This window comes from Dipodomys merriami, unplaced genomic scaffold (genome assembly GCF_024711535.1).
Source record: "Dipodomys merriami isolate MVZ:Mamm:240054 unplaced genomic scaffold, mDipMer1.0.p SCAF_10, whole genome shotgun sequence".
In the NCBI taxonomy this organism is placed as follows: domain Eukaryota; kingdom Metazoa; phylum Chordata; class Mammalia; order Rodentia; family Heteromyidae; genus Dipodomys; species Dipodomys merriami.
This window is the reverse complement of record NW_027202271.1, coordinates 36284713-36309218: the sequence shown is the minus strand read 5'-3', so window position 1 is coordinate 36309218 and position 24506 is coordinate 36284713. Positions and strand designations below refer to the sequence as shown.

At 35.8% G+C, this 24506-nt stretch overlaps 1 protein-coding gene across 1 annotated transcript in view; it reads right to left on the bottom strand.

Moving 5' to 3' along the window:
• Window positions 1-24506, bottom strand: part of Otogl (otogelin like) — an 88765-nt gene that overhangs the window by 38876 nt on the left and 25383 nt on the right. The window contains exons 10-17 of the mRNA XM_070037862.1: window positions 23188-23304; window positions 20626-20782; window positions 19015-19041; window positions 12952-13119; window positions 10411-10689; window positions 7460-7577; window positions 3239-3318; window positions 2913-2954 (exon numbers count right to left, since the gene is read on the bottom strand). Of these exons, the coding sequence (XP_069893963.1) occupies window positions 2913-2954; window positions 3239-3318; window positions 7460-7577; window positions 10411-10689; window positions 12952-13119; window positions 19015-19041; window positions 20626-20782; window positions 23188-23304 (988 nt within the window). The remainder of the gene's footprint in view (window positions 1-2912; window positions 2955-3238; window positions 3319-7459; window positions 7578-10410; window positions 10690-12951; window positions 13120-19014; window positions 19042-20625; window positions 20783-23187; window positions 23305-24506) is intronic.

The following is a 24506-nucleotide window of genomic DNA, read 5'->3' as shown; positions in this document are numbered from 1 at the left end:
GGAAAAAATATGTGAAGAAAGTCCTAGAAGTCCATACTAAGAAAGAGAGAAAGATGAATCCATTGTAGAAAATGTGCCACGTTGAGCCTGTCAATAGGATAGGCAACATGAGGCAAAAGTGACAGGCTTTATAAACATGTTAGAAACAATAGCAAGAAAGAAAAAACCACTTATGTCTCTATCTAGGGGTTCATTTCGCTGAACATCATCTTATCTGGTCATATGTACATGGCTTTTGACCTTTTCTGCTTGTCTCAAACATAGACTAGTTATTGCAAATAAGGGAAACCATGGGACCTATGTTTCTTTGGGCCTGGCTTACTTCACTTCATATAATTTTTCCAAGTCTTTCCATTTCTTAAGAAATGGGGCAATGTCATTCTTTCTGATGGAGGCATAGAATTACATTGTGTATATATACCACATTTTCTTGATACATTCATCTACTGCGGGTCATCTGCATTGGTTCCCTATCTTAGCTATGGTACATAATGCTGCAATAAACATAGTTGTGCTGGTAGCTTTAGTATGGTCTTGTTTGTGATCATTTGGGTAAATGCCCAAAAGTGGGATTGCTGGGTCATAGGAGAGCTCTATGTGGAGTCTTTTGAGGAACCTCCATACTGCTTTCCAAAGTGGTTGAACAAGTTTACACTCCCACCAACAATGCAGTAGGGTTCCCTTCTGTCCACATCCCCTCCAGCATCTGTTGTTATTAGATTTCTTGATTATAGCCATTCTAACTGGGGTGAGGTGGTATCTCAATGTTGTTTTGATTTGCATTTCTTTTATGGCTAGAGAGGTTGAGCATTTCTTCATATGTCTATTGGCCATCCTTCTTTCCTCTTCAGCGAAGTTTCTCTTTAAGACTTTAGCCCACTTATTTATTGGGCAGTTGTTTCTTTGAGGATTTCTTGTAGGGGGTTTTAATTTTTTGAGTTCCAAGTATATTTTAGATAGGAGACCCTTATCCGTTGTATGGCTAATGAAGATCTTCTCCCAATCCATGGGCTTTCTGTTGATCTTGCTAGCTATGTCCTTTGCCATGCAGAAGCTCTGAAGCTTTATGCAATTGCATTTGTCCAATCTTTCTTTGATTTGTTGTGTTTCTGGATTTCTATTATTTCTATTCTATTATTTTTTGATTTCTATTCTATTTGTTGTGTTTCTGGATGTGAAGGGTAAACAAAGGAGGAGGCTGCAATGCTTGGTAAGAAATGTATGCATTATCCTGCCCATGTAATTGTAACCCCTCTGTACAGTATGTTCACAAATAAAATTCAATTAAATTTAATTTTAAAAAAAGAAAATTTGCATTGTATTTGAGGTTGGTATAATTTGTGGAGGGGAAGGGAAAACACAAATCATTTAAATAGGGATACAGGTGGATCCATTGCAACAATGAGATGTACAAGTCATTATTTGGAAAACGAACTTTACAACTTTGGTGGGGGGGAGAAGGATTCGGTGGGAGGGGTGGTGGGAGGAGAATGGGAAATCCCTTCCCATCCCGGAAGGGGAAATAAAGGAGGAGGTTACAATGCTTGATAAGAAATGCACTTACTATCTTGCCCATGTAATTGTAACCACTCTGTACAGTATTTTCACAATTTAAAAAATGAGAAAAAAAATTGGCTTGTGTCAAGGAGACCTAGGATTTCTTCTACTCTTTCCTGTAATGTTTTCAGGGTGTCTGCTTTGACTTCAAGGTCTTTGCTCCATTTGGACTTGATTCTGGTGCAAGGTGATACATAAGGATCTAGCTTTAGTTTTCTACAGGTGATTAACAAATTTTGCCAGCACCATTTACTGAAGAGGCTGTCTTTCTTCCCTTCTATATTTTTAGCTCCCTTATCAGAGATTAGGTGGCCATAGCTCTGTGGGTTCATTTCTGGGTTTTCAATTCTATTCCATTGGTCCTCAGGTAACCCCTGTTTTCACTGTATTTGATGTCTGTGCCCTGCATCTTGTATATACACTTCTCTAATTTAGGGAAGGGAAGGGAAAAAACAAAATGCTTAAATAGGGATACAGGTTGACCCATTGTAATAATGAGATATACAAGACATTATGTTGAAAAACAAACTACAATTTAGGCGGGAGAGGGGGTATAGTTGTGGAGATGGAATGAAGGGATGGTAGGGGAAAAACAAAGGAGGAGGTAACAATGCTTGATAGAAAATGGACTCATTAACTTGCTCATGTAACTGTAACCCCTCTGTACAGTATTTTTACAATAAAAACCATATTAAAAAAGTGACAGGTGTGTTTTGAGTTGGTTGAGTGGTCCTACTGCATGTGGCTGTGATAGTTATGCCAGGACTTAAATTACAGATGCCAATTTTACTGTCTAAAATCAGCTTTACTTGAAACCATAGGTTGTAACAGCTTACCTGGTGATATTAATGCTGGTTCTGTAGGAATTATGGGTTCACCTACAAAGAAACAAAGATGCTCTATATTTATCAGTATTTGAGTAAGGTGAGACACACATAATACATACGAGGCTCTTTAACTTCAAATATGTTTTGCAATAGAATACAAAATAGAAATGGAGCCTCCACAGAGAGACTTATCTGACACTCATTAGCGCCTACTTATTTATTGGGAAATTTTTAAACAGGTTTAGTAAAGCCTAAATTCTTAGAAAGATTATGTAAAGGATGTCCTAGAAGTCCATATAAGAAAGAGAAAAAGAGGTGAATCCATTGTAGAAAATGTGTCACATTGAGCTTGTCAACAAGATGGGCAACATGAAGCAAAATGACAGTGTTTTGAGTTGGTTGAGTAGTTCTAGTGTGTGTGGCTGTGATAGGTAGGCCAGGACTTACATTACAGATGCTAATTTTACTGTCTAAAATCTTTACCTGTCTAAAAAGCTTTACCTGAAACCATAGGTTGTAACAGCGTACCTGGTGATATTAATGCTGGTTCTGTAGGAATTAAGGGCACACCTACAAAGAAACAAAGATGCTCAGTATTTATCAATAGTTGATAAATACCCACCTAATACATACAGGGCTCTTTAACTTCAAGTATGGTTTTGGAAAATAAACTAAAAAGGGATTTGAGAGGCAAGACAAACATGATTTAGGAAGTAGCGAGGAAAACAACGTACAGCTGTCACATTAGGGAAACATCTTACAATTATCGTATATCTAAAACTTCTGTTTAGAGCTGTTTGCCTAATAGGGTGCTTCTCACTTTTCATAGTAAATTAAATAAGGTTCACACTTACAGTCTTCTGGATAAACACATTTGAGGGTGACCTCATCAAGGATCATATTTTTAGGGCAGTAGGGCAAGCATCCTTCAACCCTACATATGAAAAAAAATCAAATGAAAAAAGTACAAAATATAAAATAAAACTCAACTAAATTATATATATGCAACTAAATTATATTGCTCCTGAAATTCTCCCTCCTTCTCAAGCACTAAGGACTACTCCTTTGCTAACACTGTATAATAATTTGATTTATGAAATCAGTGTTCCCTATACCTAAGCAGATTGCTATGGGCTGTGACTATATTTACTATGAAAATGTCAGTAGTACAAAAACAGCATCTTCCATAGCTCTCACTTTCTACTATTAAATCCTAAGCTCACTGAACAGACAATTGAGATCTTGAGTAGAAGAGATGAGGCAGGAGTTGGCAGAGTTGGAAGAAAGTGGTGGTATAAGACCAAAAGGAAGCCAGGTTTCCAGCTTCAGGGCATCTGGTATGGATCCCCTGTCCTTGCATGAAGCAGAGAAGCCAAGTTAAGAGTTCCTAAATCTGCAAGAGGCCTTAGGCTTGGGGACTGTGGGCCAAGAAAAGGAAAAACCGTCTTTAAAGGAATTAAGCCAAAATTCTGTCTGAGATTACATCTTACTACTACTATTGGTCAATTGAAGCCCAGAGTCCAATTTATACTGATACAATCTTTCGTGCAGGTTCATATTAGGAGTACATTCTACAGAGCATTATGTACAAACTTTTATTGCAAATAAAGCCCATTTAACTGCATCTCAGATGCATTATCAGGTGATAGTATTATTTGCAATTTAAGAATATTTTACCCTTTTAATTTGACAGTATCAGTTTTCAGTTGGTCAAAAAGAAATATAATTGAGAATTGAACAAAATAATTTTTTTTTTTTTTTTTGTCGGTCGTAGGGCTTGAACTCCGGGCCTGGGCACTGTCCCTCAGCTCTTCAGCTCAAGGCGAGCGCTCTACCATTAGAGCTACAGCGCCACTTCCAGTTTTCTGGTGGTTTATTGGAGATAGGAGTCTCACGGTCTCTCCTGCCCCAGCTGGCTTTGAACCGCGATCCTCAGATCTCAGCCTCCTGAGTAGCTAGGATTACAGGCGTGAGCCACCAGTGCCCGGCGAACAAAATAATTTTTAAGAGCTACTTTTGAAGAAAAGGATAATAGAAATTATCCTGGAGTTAAAGAATAAAAAATAATGTGTTAAAAAAAAAACTTAAAGTGGACAAGATAAATTGGTGACTGCCTCTTTTTAGGGTTGGTTAGTTTCAAAAACCCTAAGTTCTTAAAAGTGAAGGCGTTAAATAGGGCATTATTTGTAATTCAACCTAAAAGATACTCCTACTATTGTATAGCATGTATGAATAATTTGTTTCAACATTGCCATATTATATATAAAAATGAAGGCTTTATTTCCAGAATTTCAGATATCATTATTAAATATTAAGATAAATGTGTTAAAATAAAAAAATTAAAAATAAATTTAGTACCCACTAAAAGATATTGCCAATTACTTCATCCATTATTAAAGAATTAAAACAAAAATGCTCATTATGAAAATGAATTAAATCAATTCTAGGGAGTAACAAAGCAAAATCAGGTGGCTCTATGTAACTAGAAAAGTTTTACACTGAATGAGGCTGAAGAAGACACATTTAGCTATCTCCTTCATACTTCTGTCCTTTCACAATATATATTTTTAAGAACATAAACAGCTTATATATAATCAGTGGCTTATTTCATTCAATAAGCTTCATAATAAAGAGGATTATTAATGCTATTATACTCTAAATTTATCAAGCAGTAGAAAAAAAACTAAAGGTTACTAGATTGCAGAAGACTATAACCAGTCATCATTAAAAGAAGGCATTGCCCATTTAGATTCAACCCAAACATTTTGAAATTGATCTGTGCCAGTTAAAACCATAGATCTTCTCTTACAATATTTCCTTCCAACCAATATTGCCTTCATAGTCACACATAAAAGATCCTTCATTCTTTTGCATACAGATGACATGCTAGCCAATTTCTAAACGATAAACATAACATCTCCTATACATAATGGTTCTTACAATAGATATATAATAGGAATAATTATTTCTATATGTGCTCCATAATAAGCTTCTTGGCATATTTAGTCATCGAAAACTTTTATTTTCACTAAATATTTTATTTTAACATTTGCTTCATGAAAAAAACTGAAATCATCTAGAAGAAGGGCAATGGCGCTGTTGGGGACTGGCAGGAGGAGACAGGAATGTGTTACAGCTACAGCTTTGTACATGAGACCCCTGGCTACCACAAGTACAATGAGAAGTGCCCATCAGTACCTCTGCACAGGGGAAGAAGACAGGAAACAGAAGTAAATGTGGAAGTGAAAAGCAGCCTGGCAAGAGTGTAGTTTCTCTGGACTACACTACATTCCTTCAGATCTCATTCTGTAGTATTGCTTGTATTTGGTCAAATTTCTACCCCTGTTCTAAAGATTGAGTTCCCTCATGCAAGGACTAGGTATCATTTATTCATATGCCCAGGACATTTTATAATTCTAGTACTCACTGTACATAGATATTCAGTTAAAAAAATATAACATACTCCCTTCTACTGTTGATATACTGCCTTGTTCCCTTTTAAAGCAATTATTTTTTTCAAAACAAATAGCTGCCTATATTCTACCTTTTCATTTTGCCTCTTCCTAGACTCTAGGTTACTAAATGCTCCAAACAATTTTCAGTCTTAAATTTAATATATAAAAGAAAACCAAATTCTTGATTCTTCATCAAAGGTACTCCTTCTATCTTTGTCCTTAGCACAACAAATAGTAATTCATTCTTCCACTGGGTCTAAATGAAATTGTTGATATTTGTGTAGGGTTGACAACAAAAGTGGAAACCAGTGTCTGGTTTCACTCAATACATACTGAGGCCAGACTTAAGTCCTAACTCTTCCTCCTTTCAGAACTATGTTTAATCTACCAGCAATGAAATGGGACCTCTATCTTTTATACTGTACAAAAATCAACACCAATTAGATCTAAGAGCGCTAATTAAAACTTGAAACTTTAAGTCTACTGTGGGAAAATGTAGTAAAAACACTGCAACTAACATGGCATAAGTCAGTTTTCTCTGAATAGAATTCCAGATGCTCAGAAGATAGGATTAAGAATTGACAAAATGGATATATCAAATTAAAGAGTTTATGTGCAACAAAAGAAACAATCACTAAACCTAAGAGCCATCTACAGAACAGGAGACAATCTTTTCCAGCTATTCAACAGATAATGGATTAATATCCAGAAATACAAAGAACTCAAAAAAGTAAAACAGTAAAAGAAAAAGTAATCTAGTAAATAAATGGGCATTCAAGCAGAATGTACAGTTCTCACAAAAAAAAATACAAATGAGTGATACATTAAGAAATTGTCAACATCATTAGCCATAAAGAAAATGCAAATCAAAATACACTAAGATTTCATCTCACCACAGTCAACATGAGATCCAACAAAGAAATAAACAATAACAAATATTGGTGGGGATGTGGGAAAGTGAGCCCTCATTGTTGGTGCAATGTAAACTAGTACAACCACTATGGAAGTCAGTATATAGATTCCTCAGAAGACTAAAATAAGATCACATTATGACTCTGGTATTACACTATTGGGCACATATACAAAGGAAAGCAAATCAATGTACCAGAAAAATACACAGGCATTATTTGTGTTTCCTGAACATTATATACAAACGGCCAAATGATAAAAGCAGACCAGCTGCCCCCAAACAGTAAAAAGGATAAAGAAGTTGTGGTATATGTATATGTGTGTTTATGAATGCATGTGTGTGTGTGTGTGTGTGTGTGTGTGTGTGTGTGTCTTTAACGTTCCTATATATTTTCATAACATTTATTACCATTTAACTCTTAAAAATACGTGGCATTATAGGCTTCCATTTTTGTTCACATTGTGTTTCAACCCAATGATTATAATCCCCAGAAGGAAGTACTTGGTCAGTTTTGTTGTTACTGTAACCCTGGCAATTAGAATTCCTAACACATAGTAACACCTCAATAACTATTCTTTGATTATAATAGAATTGATTTGTGTTTTAGTATACAGCATGTGCAAGATTTCTTGAGGAGGACTACTTTTAAATCTAACACAAAACTCCCTGAGGACAGAATCTGTTAACAGTACAGTTTGCTCATTACTTACGGTGGAAGAAATTTACATGCTAGTGCTTCAGGGTCACTGCAAGTTTTAAAGCAGGGAGTAGTACAAGGTTCATATCGCCATTCACATGCTCTCCTGTAGGGCACGGCAGCCTGGATCTCTGAGAAAATAAAGTTTAGAATGTGTCCATTTTTAAGTGCACAGCCTGAAGACTAGCAACTCATGATAAGCACCTTTGTATGGACACTTATGGAAATGACAAAATGATCAAATGAAAACACTGTAACTGCATGGGGACCAAGGTACCTCATACATTGACTACAAAATGTAAATCTATCTTTAAACATTTTTTTTAAGCCAAAGTTTGGAAATGGCCATGGAAAATTCAAAATCTCCCTTTATGTGTCTAGTGGATTTTCACTGATTTTTCACATTAATAGTACCCTGTATCATGCTTGGAAATATATTTCATAAAAAGTAATGTTTTACCATTATTCTATTTTATCTTTACTACTACTGTATTTACTAGATATTACTTCTGGCCTGCAATGGAAGATACTGAGACTGAAAGCAGCCTAGAACCTTGCGAACTTCAAATAACTAGAAAAATAGCCAGACTAACTGCATTCATTATTATCTCAAATATAGGGTAAATGTACTGTCATTTCCCTCACAAAATTTAACACATTATCTTTTCACTTTTTTATTGTAAAGATACTGTACAGAGGGGCTACAGTTACATGGGTAAGGTAATGAGTGCATTTCCTATGGAGCATTGTTACCCCCTCCTTTGTTTTTCCCCTACTATCCCTTCCCTTCCCACCTTATCTTGTCCATGATAAATGTTGTTAGATTACAAAAGAATAAGTGAGCAGATTAAAATTTCAAGTTACAGTTAGAAAGCCTCCTCAATTGAAACTTTTCTCCTGCAAACTCAGCTAATATGATAACACAGAGAACAGATAAATTATCTCTAACATGAGAATTCCAATTCAAGACCCAGTTGTCCTTCTAGGACTTTAGATAAAGAATTCAATTACTAAGAATTGCAAGGAAACAAAATATTTTGGAAAGCATCTACACATCTGGAGATAAGAGTAACCAAAGAACTTAAGTTTTTAAGTTCATGCATGCTGAGAAGATTATTTCCAGGACTAGGGTAGACCCTAGAGTTCATAGGCCTAAGAAAACCAAGAAAATAAAATTCAGATTTTGATAATGCCATTAGCTACAATTCTCTGCACCACAAGTGAAGACTCTAGGTAGAGTCTAACTGAGCAGATTCTTGGAGTTAAGAGGAAATAAAGGGGTTTATAAAGTTTAGTTTCCAGAAAACTAAAGTGAAATTATTACACTATTACACTTGTTTCATTGAATATTATGTAGTCATGACAATGGCTCTTTTTTTTAAGAACACGAAACAGGCTCCCAGTTGACCTTGGCTAACCAGTCTTTCATCTTTTCCATTTGCAATTCTAACAAGAACTACAGATTGTTCTGAGAATGACATACAAACAGAATGAGATAAGAAGTTTTTGGTGTAAAGTTTGTTTTTCGACATAACGTCTTGTAGATCTCATTGTTGCAATGGGTCCACCTGTATCCCTATTTAAACAATTTGTTTTTTCCCTTCCCCTACACAAATTATACCAACATCAAATACAGTGAAACCAGGGGTTATACCATGGGGGAGGGACATACAAAGCAACAAAGAAATACCTTATAAATATGTTAGAAACAATAGCAAGAAACTTTGGCAGGGGAGGAGGGCGGGGGGAGGAGATGGGAAGGGGAAACAAAGGAGGAGGCAACAATGCTTGATAAGAAATGTACTCATTACCTTGCCCGAGTAATTGTAACCCCTCTGTATGGTATTTTCACAATTTAAAAAAAAAAAGAATTTTTTGGAACAGCCTATGGTTTGACTTCCTCCATCCTAAACAGCATGTTTTAGAAAGTTTGTGTTCTGGGCTGGGAATGTGGTTTAGTGGTAGAGTGCTTGCCTAGAATGCATGATCCTGGGTTAGATTCCTCAATAGCACATAAACAGAAAAAAAAAAATCAAAAATGGCACTGTGGCTCAAGTGGTAGAGTGCGAGCCTTGAGCAAAAGAAGCTTGGGGACAGTGCCCAAGCCCTGAGTTCAAGTCCCAGGGCTGGCAAAGAAAAAGAAAGAAAGAAAGTTTGTGTTCAATAATGTCAGTGGTACCCAGAGAACAAAATTCACGATGGAGTGCATTCACTTCTTCAGTTGAAATGCATCATGGAGCACATATGCAGACATGAGCCATCTGCTTTGCACAGATTTGCCAAGCTGGGGAACTACAGCTCATGGATCCCAGGCTTCTGTTGGTGCTTGCTATCTATAAGAAAGTTGCTGAGCCTGACTTTTTCTGTCTCATCAGAATATACCTAAAATTTCATGTGTTCAAGTGCTAGTGATCCTGTTTACTTTCCTTTGAGCCCCATTTCCAGGGTCAGAACCCTTGTAGAACCCTGCCAGTGGGTTTGTGCAAAACCTCCAGACAAATTTATTATTTTTGAGGACAGAAACTGTATTCAAGAGGCAAATGTCTAAAGATCAATCTGAATTTTCCAATTCAGATGGCTACACAACAAAAGGCAATGATGAGCTCTTTTGAACTAGTTTAGGAGGGTTAGATAGAATGATACAAATTGTTTGCAAAACAAGACAGCAATCAAGCACTTGGATTAAAAAAACAATCAATCATAACTTTTAAAGATGGCATTAAAGACATGAAGACTGTTTTCAGAAACTCAAAATTCAACAATTACAGATTTCTAAGGCACTTTAGAAATAAAATCAGGTTTCTGCTGAAAGAGGGAAATTTTCTAGAAGTTATACAGTTACAAACCTTACTTAAAGTTATAACTATCTTTATATATCAAAAAATAGTATAATGTTAAGAACTCAATGACTACCCCATTGTATAAATTGTGTGTGAGCCCTCTTGACACTCTCATGAAACAAACCTTCTATGCTGAAGCTACTTGACTGTTTGAATTCTTCAGAGTCATCATATTTTGATGCTTTGACGGCAGAGTCTGTAACTACGATGAAAAAGCCTTTCCTGCTGTATAATTCAAACGCACTGTAGCCAGGAATCCAGAGACTCTGATGGTGGAAAAATGTGGCTTTCTGTTGAAAGGCAGCATTTGCCTTCCACAGTTCCAAGCTGAGTGCGTCGTTGTCGCGGACATAGAGAAAGTAGTTTGGCCTTTCAGCAGATTCCAAGGACACAAGTGCCAAAGCTGTAAAAATATAGAGCAGTATCTGGACAACTGTTTTGAGTTTCATCGAAAGCAGATCCCAACACCGGCATTATCAAAGTACACATTATAAAGTGAAAATTACAATTAATGTAAATCTCACAGATCTTAGAAATAAATAATAAGACCTCTAAAAGGAAAATGCAATACTTTTAAACGATTGGCAACACAATGGTATCTCCTAAGTTGATCTTCGCTAAGTTCTATTTTTAATCATTCATTATGACCTTCAAAGGAAGAAAAGTAAATATCAATAACATGCCTGAGAACACAGTTTCATACAAGAAATTAAATTATTAATTAGACATATATTTGTGGCTTTAAGCTTTGACATTTTTCAAATGCTCACAATTTATAAACACCTAAATTGGAACCAAAAAGTGAGAAAATAGTGAATTAGAAAATAGTGAAGTAGGCATGTAACTAGTTTTACTTTAGTATCACTGAGTTCTTTTTTAATATATATTTTTATTGTAAAGATACTGTACAGAGCCGGGCGCTGGTGGCTCACGCCTGTAATCCTAGCTACTCAGGAGGCTGAGATCTGAGGATCGCGGTTCAAAGCCAGCTGGGGCAGGAGAGACCGTGAGACTCCTATCTCCAATAAACCACCAGAAAACCGGAAGTGGCGCTGTAGCTCAAGTGGTAGAGCGCTCGCCTTGAGCTGAAGAGCTGAGGGACAGCGCCCAGGCCCAGAGTTCAAGCCCCACGACCGAAAAAAAAAAAAGATACTGTACAGAGGGGTTACAGTTACATGAATAAGGTAATGAGTATATATCCTTTTGAGCATTGTTACCCCCTCCTTTGTTTTTTCCCCTACCATCCCTTCCCTCCCCCCCCAACTCCGCCCTCCCCACCCCTGAAGTTTCAAAGTTCATTTCAACATTCACTGAGTTCTTAGTGTATTGTTTTTACAAGAGAATTTACTTCAATGAGAAAATTATCTCCTCAATATTATTTATTTCCCAAAGGATTGTCAAATGTTTAATGAGCAATTAGACCTCCCAAAGTGTTAGAGAAGTATTATTCTTTTTTGTTATATACTCTGTTAATTCTCCCTTATATTGGTAAAACTCATGCTATAAAAGAGTTTTTAATTGAGATATTATGCTGATTTTCTGAAATAAACATTGTATTATTCTATGAAGAATGGTACTTAAGTCATAAAATGAAGAACTAACAAGTTTAATATGATACTCAAGGCATTTATTATGTCATAAAACCTTGAAAGTGACTCAGTAGATATGATAGGCATAAACTAAAATTTTGAACTAGTGGGTGCTTTCAACACTAAGAGAGTTCATTTCATAGGTAAAAAAATGATTTATTCTAACTGGAGAATTCAGGTACTTCTCAAAATAAGTAAAAGTTAAGTAAGAGTCATTAAATTCAAGAAAGTTTTGCTAAGTTTCTAGAGCATGGTCTGCATGGTTCTACGCAGTTTGCATTGTAACAAAGTAGCCTAATATCACTGTACCTGAAGGGGACATTAGCACATTCAGAACAGGGGTCTGATGGACATAAACACTACAAACCACTTGGTCCAAAATAATAAAGGCAGAGCCACCTTCTAGATACTCTAAAAACATTCCATGAGCCAGAAGAGGAGACCCACTAGATGGCAATGTCTGCTATTGTCTATGCTCTAATATAATGCCCTCAATATTTATCTTCTCTGAAATCAAAGCAATGGTTTCCCTTTTGCTTTATTCTGACATTAAAATCTTTTAAATTCTAACACTGTCTTCCAAAAGTTTTTCAACAAGTTTCACGGTAAAAGCTTCAAATGTTTGAGTTAAGCTTTAAGACCAAAATGCAATGTACAAGACACTATGTTGAAAATGAACTTTACAACTTCAGGGAGGGGGAGGGAGGAGTTGGGGCAGGAAGGGATGGTAGGGAAAAAACAAAGGAGGGGGTAACAATGCTCAGTAGGAAATGTACTCATTACCTTACTCATTACTCGTAACTGTGACCCCTCTGTTCAGTATCTTTACCATAAAAAATATATATTAAAAAAGACCAAAATGCAATCAAACATTAGCAGTTCTAACATAAATATAACAAAAATATACTTTATTTCATATACAAAATAGACAGCTATTTGATTGCCAAGATCAAAGTTCAAATTTTTATAAAGAACATAGAAACATTTCATAAACATATAGAATCCAAAATTAATAGTTGAATGGATAATAAAAATGTGAATGAAGAAAACTATGTCTTATTTCCAATTATACTTACATGATGTCTTCTCTTTGAATAGGCCTGGAGTGATCATAAAATTAAAAAATATCTTGCCATGAATGTTACTTTTGGGCAAAGAGAAAACACTTCTACTGGTCATGTTGACACCCAGAATAAGGCCACTTTGTCCATAATTTGCCAGCATATATGGCCCATCTCCAAGTCCTAATGATACACAAGTAAGAGAATTATAAATAAACACAGGATGTTTTTAAAATTTCTATCATGTAAATGAAGTAATTTTAATTAAAAATACCCTCAAACTATTGAACAATTAAAAATATCACCAGTAAACTCACTGAGCTGTTTTCAAAACTAATATAGTTAAGAATTTACCAGACACAGAATATGCAACTTGAAACATAGAATACATAAGTACAAATGAAGGTGTGTGCATGTGAATGTGGGAAAGAATATGTTCAAGTTTGTATTGATGTAGATCGAAAACTGAGCTGGATAGAAAACTGGCTTAAACATTCAGCCTTCAATTATTTTACCTATATGATTAAGTTGGTTCAGCTGAGCTTCCAACTCTGTGGTTCCAAGACTGTAATCTATCTCAATAAACAAAAGATACTTAGCTGGTTCAATGGCAAGTATTAAGATAATCCACTAAAATTCATTTCCCCTTAGTTGCACTGTATGGAAAAAATAATTCACATCATATACAGTATTTTCCTATTCTAGAAATGAGGTATGTCTATGCATAAGAGAATATAAGATGAAGCTCAGGCAAGAAGTCAAAAGACTTAATAACTTACATCATAATTGTTTCCTATAAAGTAGAAAACATTTATTATGGTAAAAAATAGTCTGTGTAGAAGTAAACCTGAATCTTAATTAAAACAAATTTTCTTCACATCTCAGGAAAAGCAGTATAAAAAGGACTAGTGTGCTCATTGGTATTGTATTTTTAAAAGTATGCATTCAATTTTATGATCAGGAGATCAGTTTGACTTCTATCCAATTTCTTTGTGCTCTAAGGTTCTCAGCATAACTGTGTATTGTTAATGTTCAAAGTTTCTTCTGCATAATCAACTATTAAGTTAATGATTAACAGATGAATACTATTTACAGATATGTGCACATTTTGTGTTGTATGCTATAGTAATGTTAATTACATGTAGCAGGTTATATACTAAAAGATGAATAGTATTGCACTCTGTATTTCATATCACCTTCCTCTCATTTTCATCTCAAAAACAATTCTCCCTGACCTACCCTAAGGAAGGAGAAAAGAGAGATTTAATATATATGAGAACACGATGTTCCTCCATTAAGGAGTGCGACACAGGAAAAGTAAGGGGAGAGATAAGTAGGTTAAAGGGATAAGATCTAGAAAAGAAAACAAGGATCAAAAATTTTCAATTAGCTATGGTAAATAATGCTACAATAAACATAGTTGTGCTGGTAGCTTTAGTATGGTCGTGTTTGTGATCATTTGGGTAAATGCCCAAAAATGGGATTGCTGGGTCATATGGGAGCTCTATGTGGAGTCTTTTGAGGAACCTCCATACTACTTTCCAAAGTGGCTGAACAAGTTTACACTCCCACCAACATATTTATAAGATGATTTCTTTGTTGCTTTGTTTGTACCTCCCCCATGGTATAACCCCTGCTTTCACTATATTTGATGTTGATATAATTTGTGGAGGGGAAGGGAAAAAACAAGTCATTTAAATAGGGTTACAGGTGGACCCATTACAACAATGAGATGTACAAGACTTTATGTCAAAAAACGAACTTTACAACTTTGGCAGGGTGGGGGGTGGGTGGTAGGGGGGTATGGGGGTTGAGGGGTGGAGAGGGGAAGGGAAGGTATGAGGAAACAAAGGAGGAGGCAACAATGCTTGATAAAAAATGTATTCACTATCTTACCCATGTAATTGTAACTCCTCTGTACGGTATTTTCACAATAAAAAAATTTTAATTAAGTTTTTTATTGTGAAAATACCATACAGAGGGGTTAGAGTTACATGAGCAAGGTAATGAGTACATTTCTTATCCAGCATTGTTGCCTCCTCCTTTGTTTACCCCTACCATCCCTTCCCTCCCACCTCCTCAGCTAGACCCCCTATCCCCCAACAAGGATCAAAATTTATATCACATAGACCAGGCAAGAAAGGGAAGCACCCAGAGGATGGCATGTTTGGGGTTGTCCCTTCCACTAGCATCACTATAGAACATCTGGGGACACTTACACTGTCTCTACTACCTAAGAGATAATTCTCCTGGAAGAACAAGAATCAATTGAAATCAGTGTTCCAGATGCAAATATACTCTGATTGATAAATATGTTGGTTTGGATAGAGATGCAAATAATGTGTAAAAAAGAAGATACATATGTAAATTACAGAATACAGCTCTAATGGAATTAGGTAGATATGAATGTAGGTAGATAGATAAGATAGACAGGCAGACAGATACTCAGCAACTTGAGGGCTTGGATCATTTTCAGGAATAGTTGACTTAAGAATGAGAGGAACACAAAACTAGCTTTTAATGTACTTATAATGTGCTAAGTGATCTTTTGTTTCTTTTGTATGTTCTTCCCCCACGGTATAACCCCTGTTTTCACTGTATTTGATTTCGGTGCCCTCCATCTTGTATATACATTTTCCTAATTTGGGGAGAGGAAGGGAAATCACAAAATGCTCAAATAAGGATACAAGTTGACCCATTGTAGCAATGAGATGTACAAGAAAATGAACTTTACAACTTGGGAGGGAGGAAAAAGAGGGTAGGGGAAAAAAAGGAGGGGGTAACAATGCTCGATAGGAAATGGACTCATTATCTTACTCATGTAACTGTAACCCCTCTGTACAATAACTTTACAATGAAATATATATTTAATTTAAAAAAAAGAATGAGAGGAACAGTCAAACAAAATCACCCTTCCTCAACTAAAACTGCTCCTCAGGACCGAAGGAAAAACTGTTATCTGAGAAATACGTTTATTAGTACAATGTCATGGCTATTTATATAATTTTTGTAGTAGGGATTATTGAAATTGTGTTAGCTATTACCTCTAAATTCTCCTACTTAAACTTTTTTCCCTATAAAGTCACAAAGAATTATTTCTGTATTTTCTTTGAATCACAAAATGTAGTCTCTGGCATGTTGGGTTTCTTTTTTATTAAATTATTGGTTTATGTTTATTCTTTTTTATTTTAAGACAAAGTCTTGCAGACCTGGAATTCAAGATCATCCTTTCTCAGCAACTATAGTGCAGAGATTACAGGGTGTACCACCATATCCCCAGAGTTGGGCACATATTAAGTAAGTAAAGGAAAATAAAGATGATTCAGCTATACATGTCCCAAGAAGACTGGATGATGTTACAATTGCTGAAAAAAATGCTGTGATATTTAGGATCAAATAACTTAATAACAGTCTTGTAAAACACTTTCTTTCTTGTGTTTTATTGTAAAAATATTGTACAGAGGGGTTACAGATACATGAGTAAGATAATGAGTACATTTCCTATTGAGCTTTGTTACCTCCTTTGAAAACACTTTCTGATTAGTAAGAACAATCTTCATAATTCTATAATCACTTCAAAGATCTATTTCTCTATATTATTTTACAAATTCTTATTCTCTTGACTATATGTTCCTTCCTATTTCTTCAATTGTAGACAATAGATTTCTTTGCTATTCCATTGAGCCTACCAATGTCTTGTGAAGGTCCTCTGATGCATTAATACAGTAATACAAATTGAATAAGAACTAGTTTAGAGAAGTCTATAAATATTGAGAATTTCCCTAAATTATCTTTGTACATAATGTAGAGTCTCCAATAACAATGTATGCTGTACCTATGTAAGGATGTGTTGGGGCTGGGAAGGTGGCTCAGTGGTAGAGCGCTTGCCTTGCATGCATGAGGCTCTGGGTTCGATTCCTCAGCACCACATAAGCAGAAAAAAAAGCCAGAAGTGGTGCTGTGGCTCAAGTGGTAGAGCGCTAGCCTTGAGCTGAAGAGCTGAGGGACAGCGCCCAGGCCCAGAATTTAGGCCCAAGACTGGACCCGCCCCCCGCCAAAAAAAAAAAAAAAAAAGGATGTGTTAACCACACATCAGTCCAAATAGCATGGGCAGCAAATTCATTAGCTCTGAAATCAGATGGTTTCCAGATATTGTTTGACCATATTTTGGCTAAATGATTTTAAATAAGTTATGGAATCTTTCTGTGCCTTAATTACCTCATTTGTAAAATTCAGACTAAAATAAAAATAATGAATAAAATAAAATTATAATATATTTCAAGTTAAAATCATATGTAGTTAGTACAACAAAAGCTACTGCTATTCATAGTTTTGCTAGTATTTCTAGAAAATCAATTGCATTTTAGTCATGGAATCTAAAGGACATGAAATACAATTGTTTTTGTGTGTGTTTGTATATGTGTGTCTGTGTATATCTGTTTGTCTCTCTGTCTATCTGCCTGTCTTGGACACAATAGACAAGAAATATTTTTAAACCAGACATTTTTTCTAGATTTCCTTATCTACTTAGAGGGACATTTAAATGTTGTAACATTTAAAAACTCAACATTTAAACATCCCTCTGTGGTAAAGTCAGAAAATTAAACTTTTATAATTTCCTTAGAAATTACAATTTCCTTAGCTATTATAAAAATTTCTATTAAATTTCCATAAGCCTAACATAAACAAAAACAACTAACTGCTAAAATGCTGGTTTTCTTTCTAATTCATCGTCTCTATTTCTCTAAAGTTATCTAGCTTTCTTCAGACATCTACAGCAGATAGATCTCTTCTTGACTTAGTAAGTGACTCAATGTGCCTTAAATTGGCTGTTTGGTTCAGATTTCCTATATCCATTATTCTAATTTACCATTCACCTGTCAGTGGTTTAGACTGATTCCAGACCCTGACAAAACCTGTCTGAATCAGTTTTGGTGGCTCTGCCTTCCTCATTAAGTAGGTTTGACAAAAAAAAAAAAAAAAAAAAAACCGAATCTGCTAGTTTCTGACATTTTCATTGAAGCTAAAATTTATCTTCTTATATCTATGCCTTAGTTTTAGGCAGCACATCCTTTCAGACCTCTCACTGAAAATATGGGTGTTTGAAGTGGCTAGGAGATTTACATTATTATTATCTCAATAAATTTGTAGTCTGGTCATACACAGATAATTATTTTTGTCTTAGTAATAGAAAAATAAATTTCTTATATTATCATATTTTAATTTTGTTTCTTTGATTTCCACAGCATAATAAAATAATCATTACACTGTTCAATAAATCAGCAAAATTGATCCCTTTGAGTGACACTTAGTATGCTTTTGTTAACATCTTTCCTTATTCACTAACACACACACACACACACACACACACACACACACACCTCTTCTAGGCCCTCCTAATCTCCATTTTCCTCTTTACTTCTATTAGTTACACTACTTTAGCTAACATCTTCTTGAAGTGATAGAGTATTTTTCTCTATGCCTGGCTTATTTCACTCAACCTAATACTCTCTAAGGTTGGCTGAGTTGTCATAAAAATGAATAGATTTCTTTTTAAATACCATTTTGCTAGAAGGTATTTTAAATGTTTCTCCACAAACAAATAATTTTGTATAACCACTATGCAAATTTGTTGCATTTTATCATTTCACTATGTCTATATGTATCAAAATATCACATTATAATCCATACAGATGTACTAGTAACAATTAAAAGTAAAATTGAATTTAAAATTTTTGTACAATTCAAATTTGTACATACTGAGAAGGTACATATACCTTTGATGTATGTCTTTTTTCATTTAACTTAAATTTTTAAACTAATATTATTTATTAATTCTCACTATCAGAAATATTTAGTGAGGACCTTTAAGTGCTGAGAAGTTAAGCTATACAGTATTTTTCAGGGAATAAACTTTAATATGTATGCTTAGAGATGTAGGCAAAGTTGAAAAGTTAAAGGCTTTCATAAGTTATAAGCTAAGTTATGAACTGTGTTTACAGTATAAATTGTTTAACAGTTTTAAACTGAAACCATATCTAATTCAATAGTGATATTCATTATTAAAATGTCACATACCTTCATTGTAATATTCACAATCAAGTGCTAAAAGAAAAAAGAATAAGTAGTAAGCTACATAAACATTATCTAAATAAATACATAAAAGAAGATGACATCCCAATGTAAGAGCATCCTCTAGACCAAGGGGAATTTTTTTAAGCGAAGTGTTGCAATTTATAAATCATATGCAATGATTTTAAAAAGAAACAAATAGACCGATGAATTTAGCAATATCCATATTGCCATCTATTTATCAAGTGACTAATCTACACAAGTAAATGAAACGCTTAAAGAATCAAATCTGAAGTCAAATCCAAGACAATTTAGAAGAAATGCTTCTTAGAATGGTGACACTTCTCAAGTCATAAAAGGATTGAAACCATAAACAATTTCTCTGTGTGTCTGTGTGTATTTCAAATGTTTCAGGACCTTCATCAAATATAGCAGAAAAAATATCCTTTTTATCATATACTACAATTAATGATTGCCAAAGGAATATATAGACATTTAAAACCAATTCCATGGCATTGGGCTTATAATAAAACAATTTATACATTCCTCCTCCTCCTTATCTAGTCCCATCTACTTTTTTTTCCTCCTTCTTTTATGGTCCTGGGGTTTGAATTCAGGGCCTTGTGTTCATTAGGTAGGTAACCTACTACTTTTTCTTTCCTTTTTTTTTTTTGTGGGGGGGGTGGTGGTGCGTGGGGCTTGAACTCTGGGCCTGTGTGCTGTCCCTCAGCTCTTCAGCTCAAGGCCAGCACTCTTATCACTTGAGCCACAGCACCACTTCTAGTTTTCTAGTGGTTACTTGGAGATAAGAGTCTCATGGACTTTCCTGCCCAGGTTGACTTTGAACTGCGATTCTCCTATCTCAGCCTCCTGAATAGGAGGAGCCACGGGCGCCCAGAATCATTATTAATTTTTTTAATTTTTAATTTTTATTTTTTTGTCGGTCATGGGTCCTGAACTCTGGGCCTGGGCACTGTCCCTCAGCTCTTCAGCTCAAGGCTAGCACTCTACTACTTGAGCCACAGTGCCACTTCCAGCTTTTTTCTGCTTATGTGGTGCTGAGAGCCTCATGCATGCAAGGCAAGCGCTCTACCACTGAGCCACCTTCCCAGCCCCATTATTAATTTTTAATAGGATCTTCTGTTTATGTTTGGGCCAGCCTGGATCCTATGCTCCTGTTTATGCTTCCCGCATCACCAGGATCACAGATGTGCACCACCACACAGATTTTTTTCCTTTTCTTTTTCTTTCGTTCTTTTTTGGGGGAGCGGTCTGGTCATGGGGCCTGAACTCTTCAGCTCAAGGCTAGCACTCTACCACTTGAGCCACAGTGCCACTTCCGGCTTTTTTCTTTTTGCTTATATGGTGCTGAGGAATCGAACCCAGGGCCTCAGGCATGCAAGGCAAGCGCTCTACCACTGAGCCATCTTCCCAGCCCCTTCTTTTTCTTTTTTTTTACTGGTTAATATATGATATCATAATTTTTCCCCCTGGGTGGGTCTCAACCATAATGCTCCAAGGCTCACCTCCCAAGTACCTGTGATTACAAGCATGAGTCACTAGAAATTTAGATCTTAAAAGGTGTCCCCCTAAGGATTCTCTAAGTAGAGTACTCACCACATACAGTGGGTGATCTCCAGTGAATTGATACCCCTTCCTGACAACACTTATAAGCATATGCTGCTACACTAGTACACAAACATTCACAGTCCCCACCAAGATTACAATTGCAGGTATCTTCATGGCAGTTTTTGGCAAAAGAAGTAACATCAATCTGAAAATGAAGTGAAAATGACATAATTTCAATAAGCACTGATTGTTTAAAACTCAAACTTCTAAGAGGAAACTAACTGGCAGGTTTTTTTTTTTTTTTTTTTGTAATTTTCATTATTTAACACTGCCACCTAGAGGGTTCTGGTTATTTCAATGCTCTACATTGCCAAAAAAGAAAAAAAAAAGAAGAGAAGAGGAGGAGGAGAAGGAGGAAGAGGAGGAAGAGAGAGGAGAAGGAGGAGGAGGAGGAGGAAAGATGAAGAAGAAAGGAATTATTAGGCAGCTATCATATCAAAGAACTAACAAACAAGTAATAAGAATAACAAATAAATACCATTTCAATATTTGTAGCATATCAGATTCATGTGTTTGGAGGCTCTTTGTTTCATTGTTGACATATTCACATGACATTTTAAATAGAGCATTTTCTGTGTCCAGTCACTTAGAGACTGAACATTTTCCTTCAGTCCTTTACCATGTTTATGTTTTGGCTTGCTTTTGGTTAAAGCATATAAGGAAAATCATGTCCATCTAGATATACATTTGGAAAAGGAATCTTTTGGTCTCTTTTTCAGGTAACTGTGTTATTTAGTAAACTATAAACTTGAAAAAATACTGTTTTCTTGGGGCTGGGAAGGTGGCTCAGCGGTAGAACGCTTGTCTTGCATGCATGAGTTTGATGCATGATGCATGATGAGTTTGATGCATGAGTTTGCATGCATGCCCTGGGTTTGATTCCTCAGCACCACATAAGCAAAAAGAAAAAAGCTGGAAGTGCCACTGTGGCTCAAGTGTTAGAGCACTAGCCTTGAGCTGAAGAGCTGAGGGACAGCGCCCAGGCCCAGAGTTCAGGCCCCATGACCGGGCCAAAAAAAAAAAAAAATACTGTTTCTTAATGATTAGGTGCAGTGTAAACCTGAAACTGCATCAACAAACTTTGTGTTTCAATATGTTAAAATCCTTTGGTTTAACAACTTGAAGAATAGGTCTTTACTTCTACTTGATTAACATCATACATTGGTCATTTGGAAAATGAACTGACTTACACAAATCTTCTAAGTAGTAATGCATCTAAATATATATAATAACAATAAATCACCTTTGTAAATAAAGTCATCTATATTATCAGAAAAGTTGCTAAGTATTATAGTACCTTCAAACTTACAGTGACAGTTACAAAGTTCTACTTTTCATTTGAAAGTTCAAATCTTTCTGGGGCTGGGAATGTGGCTTAGTGGTAAAGTGCTTGCCTAGCATACATGAAGCCCTGAGTTGGATTCCTTAGTATCACATAAACAGAAAAAATCCAGAAATTGTGCTGTGGCTCAAGTGGTAGAGCAAAAGAAGCTCAGAGACAGTGCCCGAGCCCTGAATTCAAGCCCCAGGATTGGCAAAAAAAAAAAAAAAAAATTAAAAAAAGTAAGTTCAAATCTTTCAAGGACAAAAAACTGTCACTTTCCTTGATAATACAGACTTAATTCCACTCCTTTTCAAGTAAATATCTACCAGATAGCCTTGTCTGAATTACTATATTTGTCTGGAATTTATCACTCTTCTTGTTCTTTTAAACTATAAATGTTCACAGGAAAAAATCACAATACTGTCTTTCCTCAAAGCAACTAGTGTATCTTTATATGCAGCAGTAATATTGTTAGACTTTTACAAATATGTTAAACTGCTTTCAAAACTTCTGTAAGGCCTAAAATTATTGTGTGGGAAAGAAGTTTAGAAAGTTGTTTCAGAATAAATAACATTCTTGGAATGTGCTCTTAAAACAACTTTAAGTGTGTCACTAATAATTCTGTTAAACTATGCTTTGGGTTAAGGAGAAGAAAGTCCAATTGGGAATACTCCCTGAAGACTAACATTTATGCAAAGTAGCTAAGAAATACTTCCCTAAGGCACTAATTGGGTAAAAATTAGTAAGATCTAATGTCAAAAACTAATCTCAGTATAACGGATGCCTGGGATTCCAGCTAAGCAGAAGATGTAAAAAGGAGGATCAATGTCTAAGGCCACAGCCTAGTCAAAAATACAAAAACCTATCAGAAAAATAACTAAAGCAAAACAGGCTGCAGTCATGGCTCAAGTGCTATAGCACCTGCTAATCAAGTGTAAAGCCCTAAGTTCAAACCCCCAGTTCCACCAAAACAATAACATTTCATAAGATAGAAAATATTACAAGTGATATGTATAGGCAGAGGTTGTTAAATGAGTGCCAAGAACAAGAGAGCTAGTCCAGTAAATATATTACTTCTACAGAAAACCACTATCTCCTTATGAGAGTTCAGTGATATATCTGAAAGAAAGAAATTCCTGGGAATCTAAGTTCTTTGTCTCTCATCTGTCTGATATAGATACAGCTGTACCTCTTAACATTTGGGAATTAGTAAAGAACTCACTTACCACATTGCGACAAGGAGCAAAGACATCACTGTACAAAATGGAGCATTCTTTCTTGGCATAAGGAAATTTGTTTTGATGAGCTTCACAGGGTTTCATTGCTTCAACTGGATCTTCACACTGTTGAGATTGTTAAGAGTAAGGAAGATCTTAAAGACAGGATTTCTCAAACAGACCCCTAAATAACCTTGCATACTCCATCCATGCCAGTGACATCTAACATTCTCATCCATTGAGCTAGGCTTTGCCTACAACATCTGCTTTCATCCATATATGGTTAATAGTATTTGAATAGTCTTTGTCTTCTTTAACAGCAACTGAGTATTAAAAAGCATAGCAATAGCCAGTGTCAGTGGCTCACGCCTGTAATCCTAGCTACTCAGGAGGCTGAGATCGCAGTTCAAAGCCAGCCTGGGCAGAAAAGGCCATGAGACTCTTATCTCCAATAAACCACTCAAAAAACTGGAAATGGTGCTGTGGTTCAATTGGTAGAGAGCTCGCCTTGAGCTGAAGAACAGAGGGATAGCGCCCAGGCTGAGAGTTCAAGCCCCACAACTAACCAAAAGAGAAAGAAGAAGCATAGCAATATTAGAAAGAGAATGGAAATATATTGATTTTTCTTAAGTGCAACATTTGCATGACAAATGCTATGAGCAGGAGCCTTGTTCCATGAATATTTTCCTCTTTCGTTTTTGTCACAGTCTGTCTTCCCGGATATTGTATTCATGTCTTTGCAGCCTCAACTTCCCTGAGCTCCAATCCTCACATCTACTGCGCTGAGAAAGAACTGACCTCCCTCCTTCCCCAGAGACCTCTTCGCTATTAAACATAAAGGCAGTTTTGCAATCTGCGAAGCTTGACCTTTCTGCTTAGCACTTGGCCCTTCTTAAATGTCTCTTCATTTGGTTTCAGCAGCATGACTTGCTGAGTTTCTGTTGCTGCCATTCCCCAACCTCCAGCTCCCTCCTCTCTTGACACAGTTTTCCTCTTAAACCTGTATTTTTCTCATTCAATACAGGTGCCATGACTTCAACAACCTAAATATACGACTGTCCGAACCCTGTTTCATCCCAGACCTTGTTTGTACTTCTAAACTGGTCACCTAAATATCTCCCAGGCATATCTCACAACACGTTCTTCAACCAAAATGATTACTTTCATCTTTAATGAAATTTGGAGTTAATTTTCTTTATGCAAACCGTGGTTTGTATATTTATATTTGTAGTTGCGTAGTTTTCTCATCTCCACTGATGATGTTCTAGCTAGAATGTTGGAGCCTTGTGTCCCTAATACCTTGCAAATCTGTACTTTGCATTCCAGCT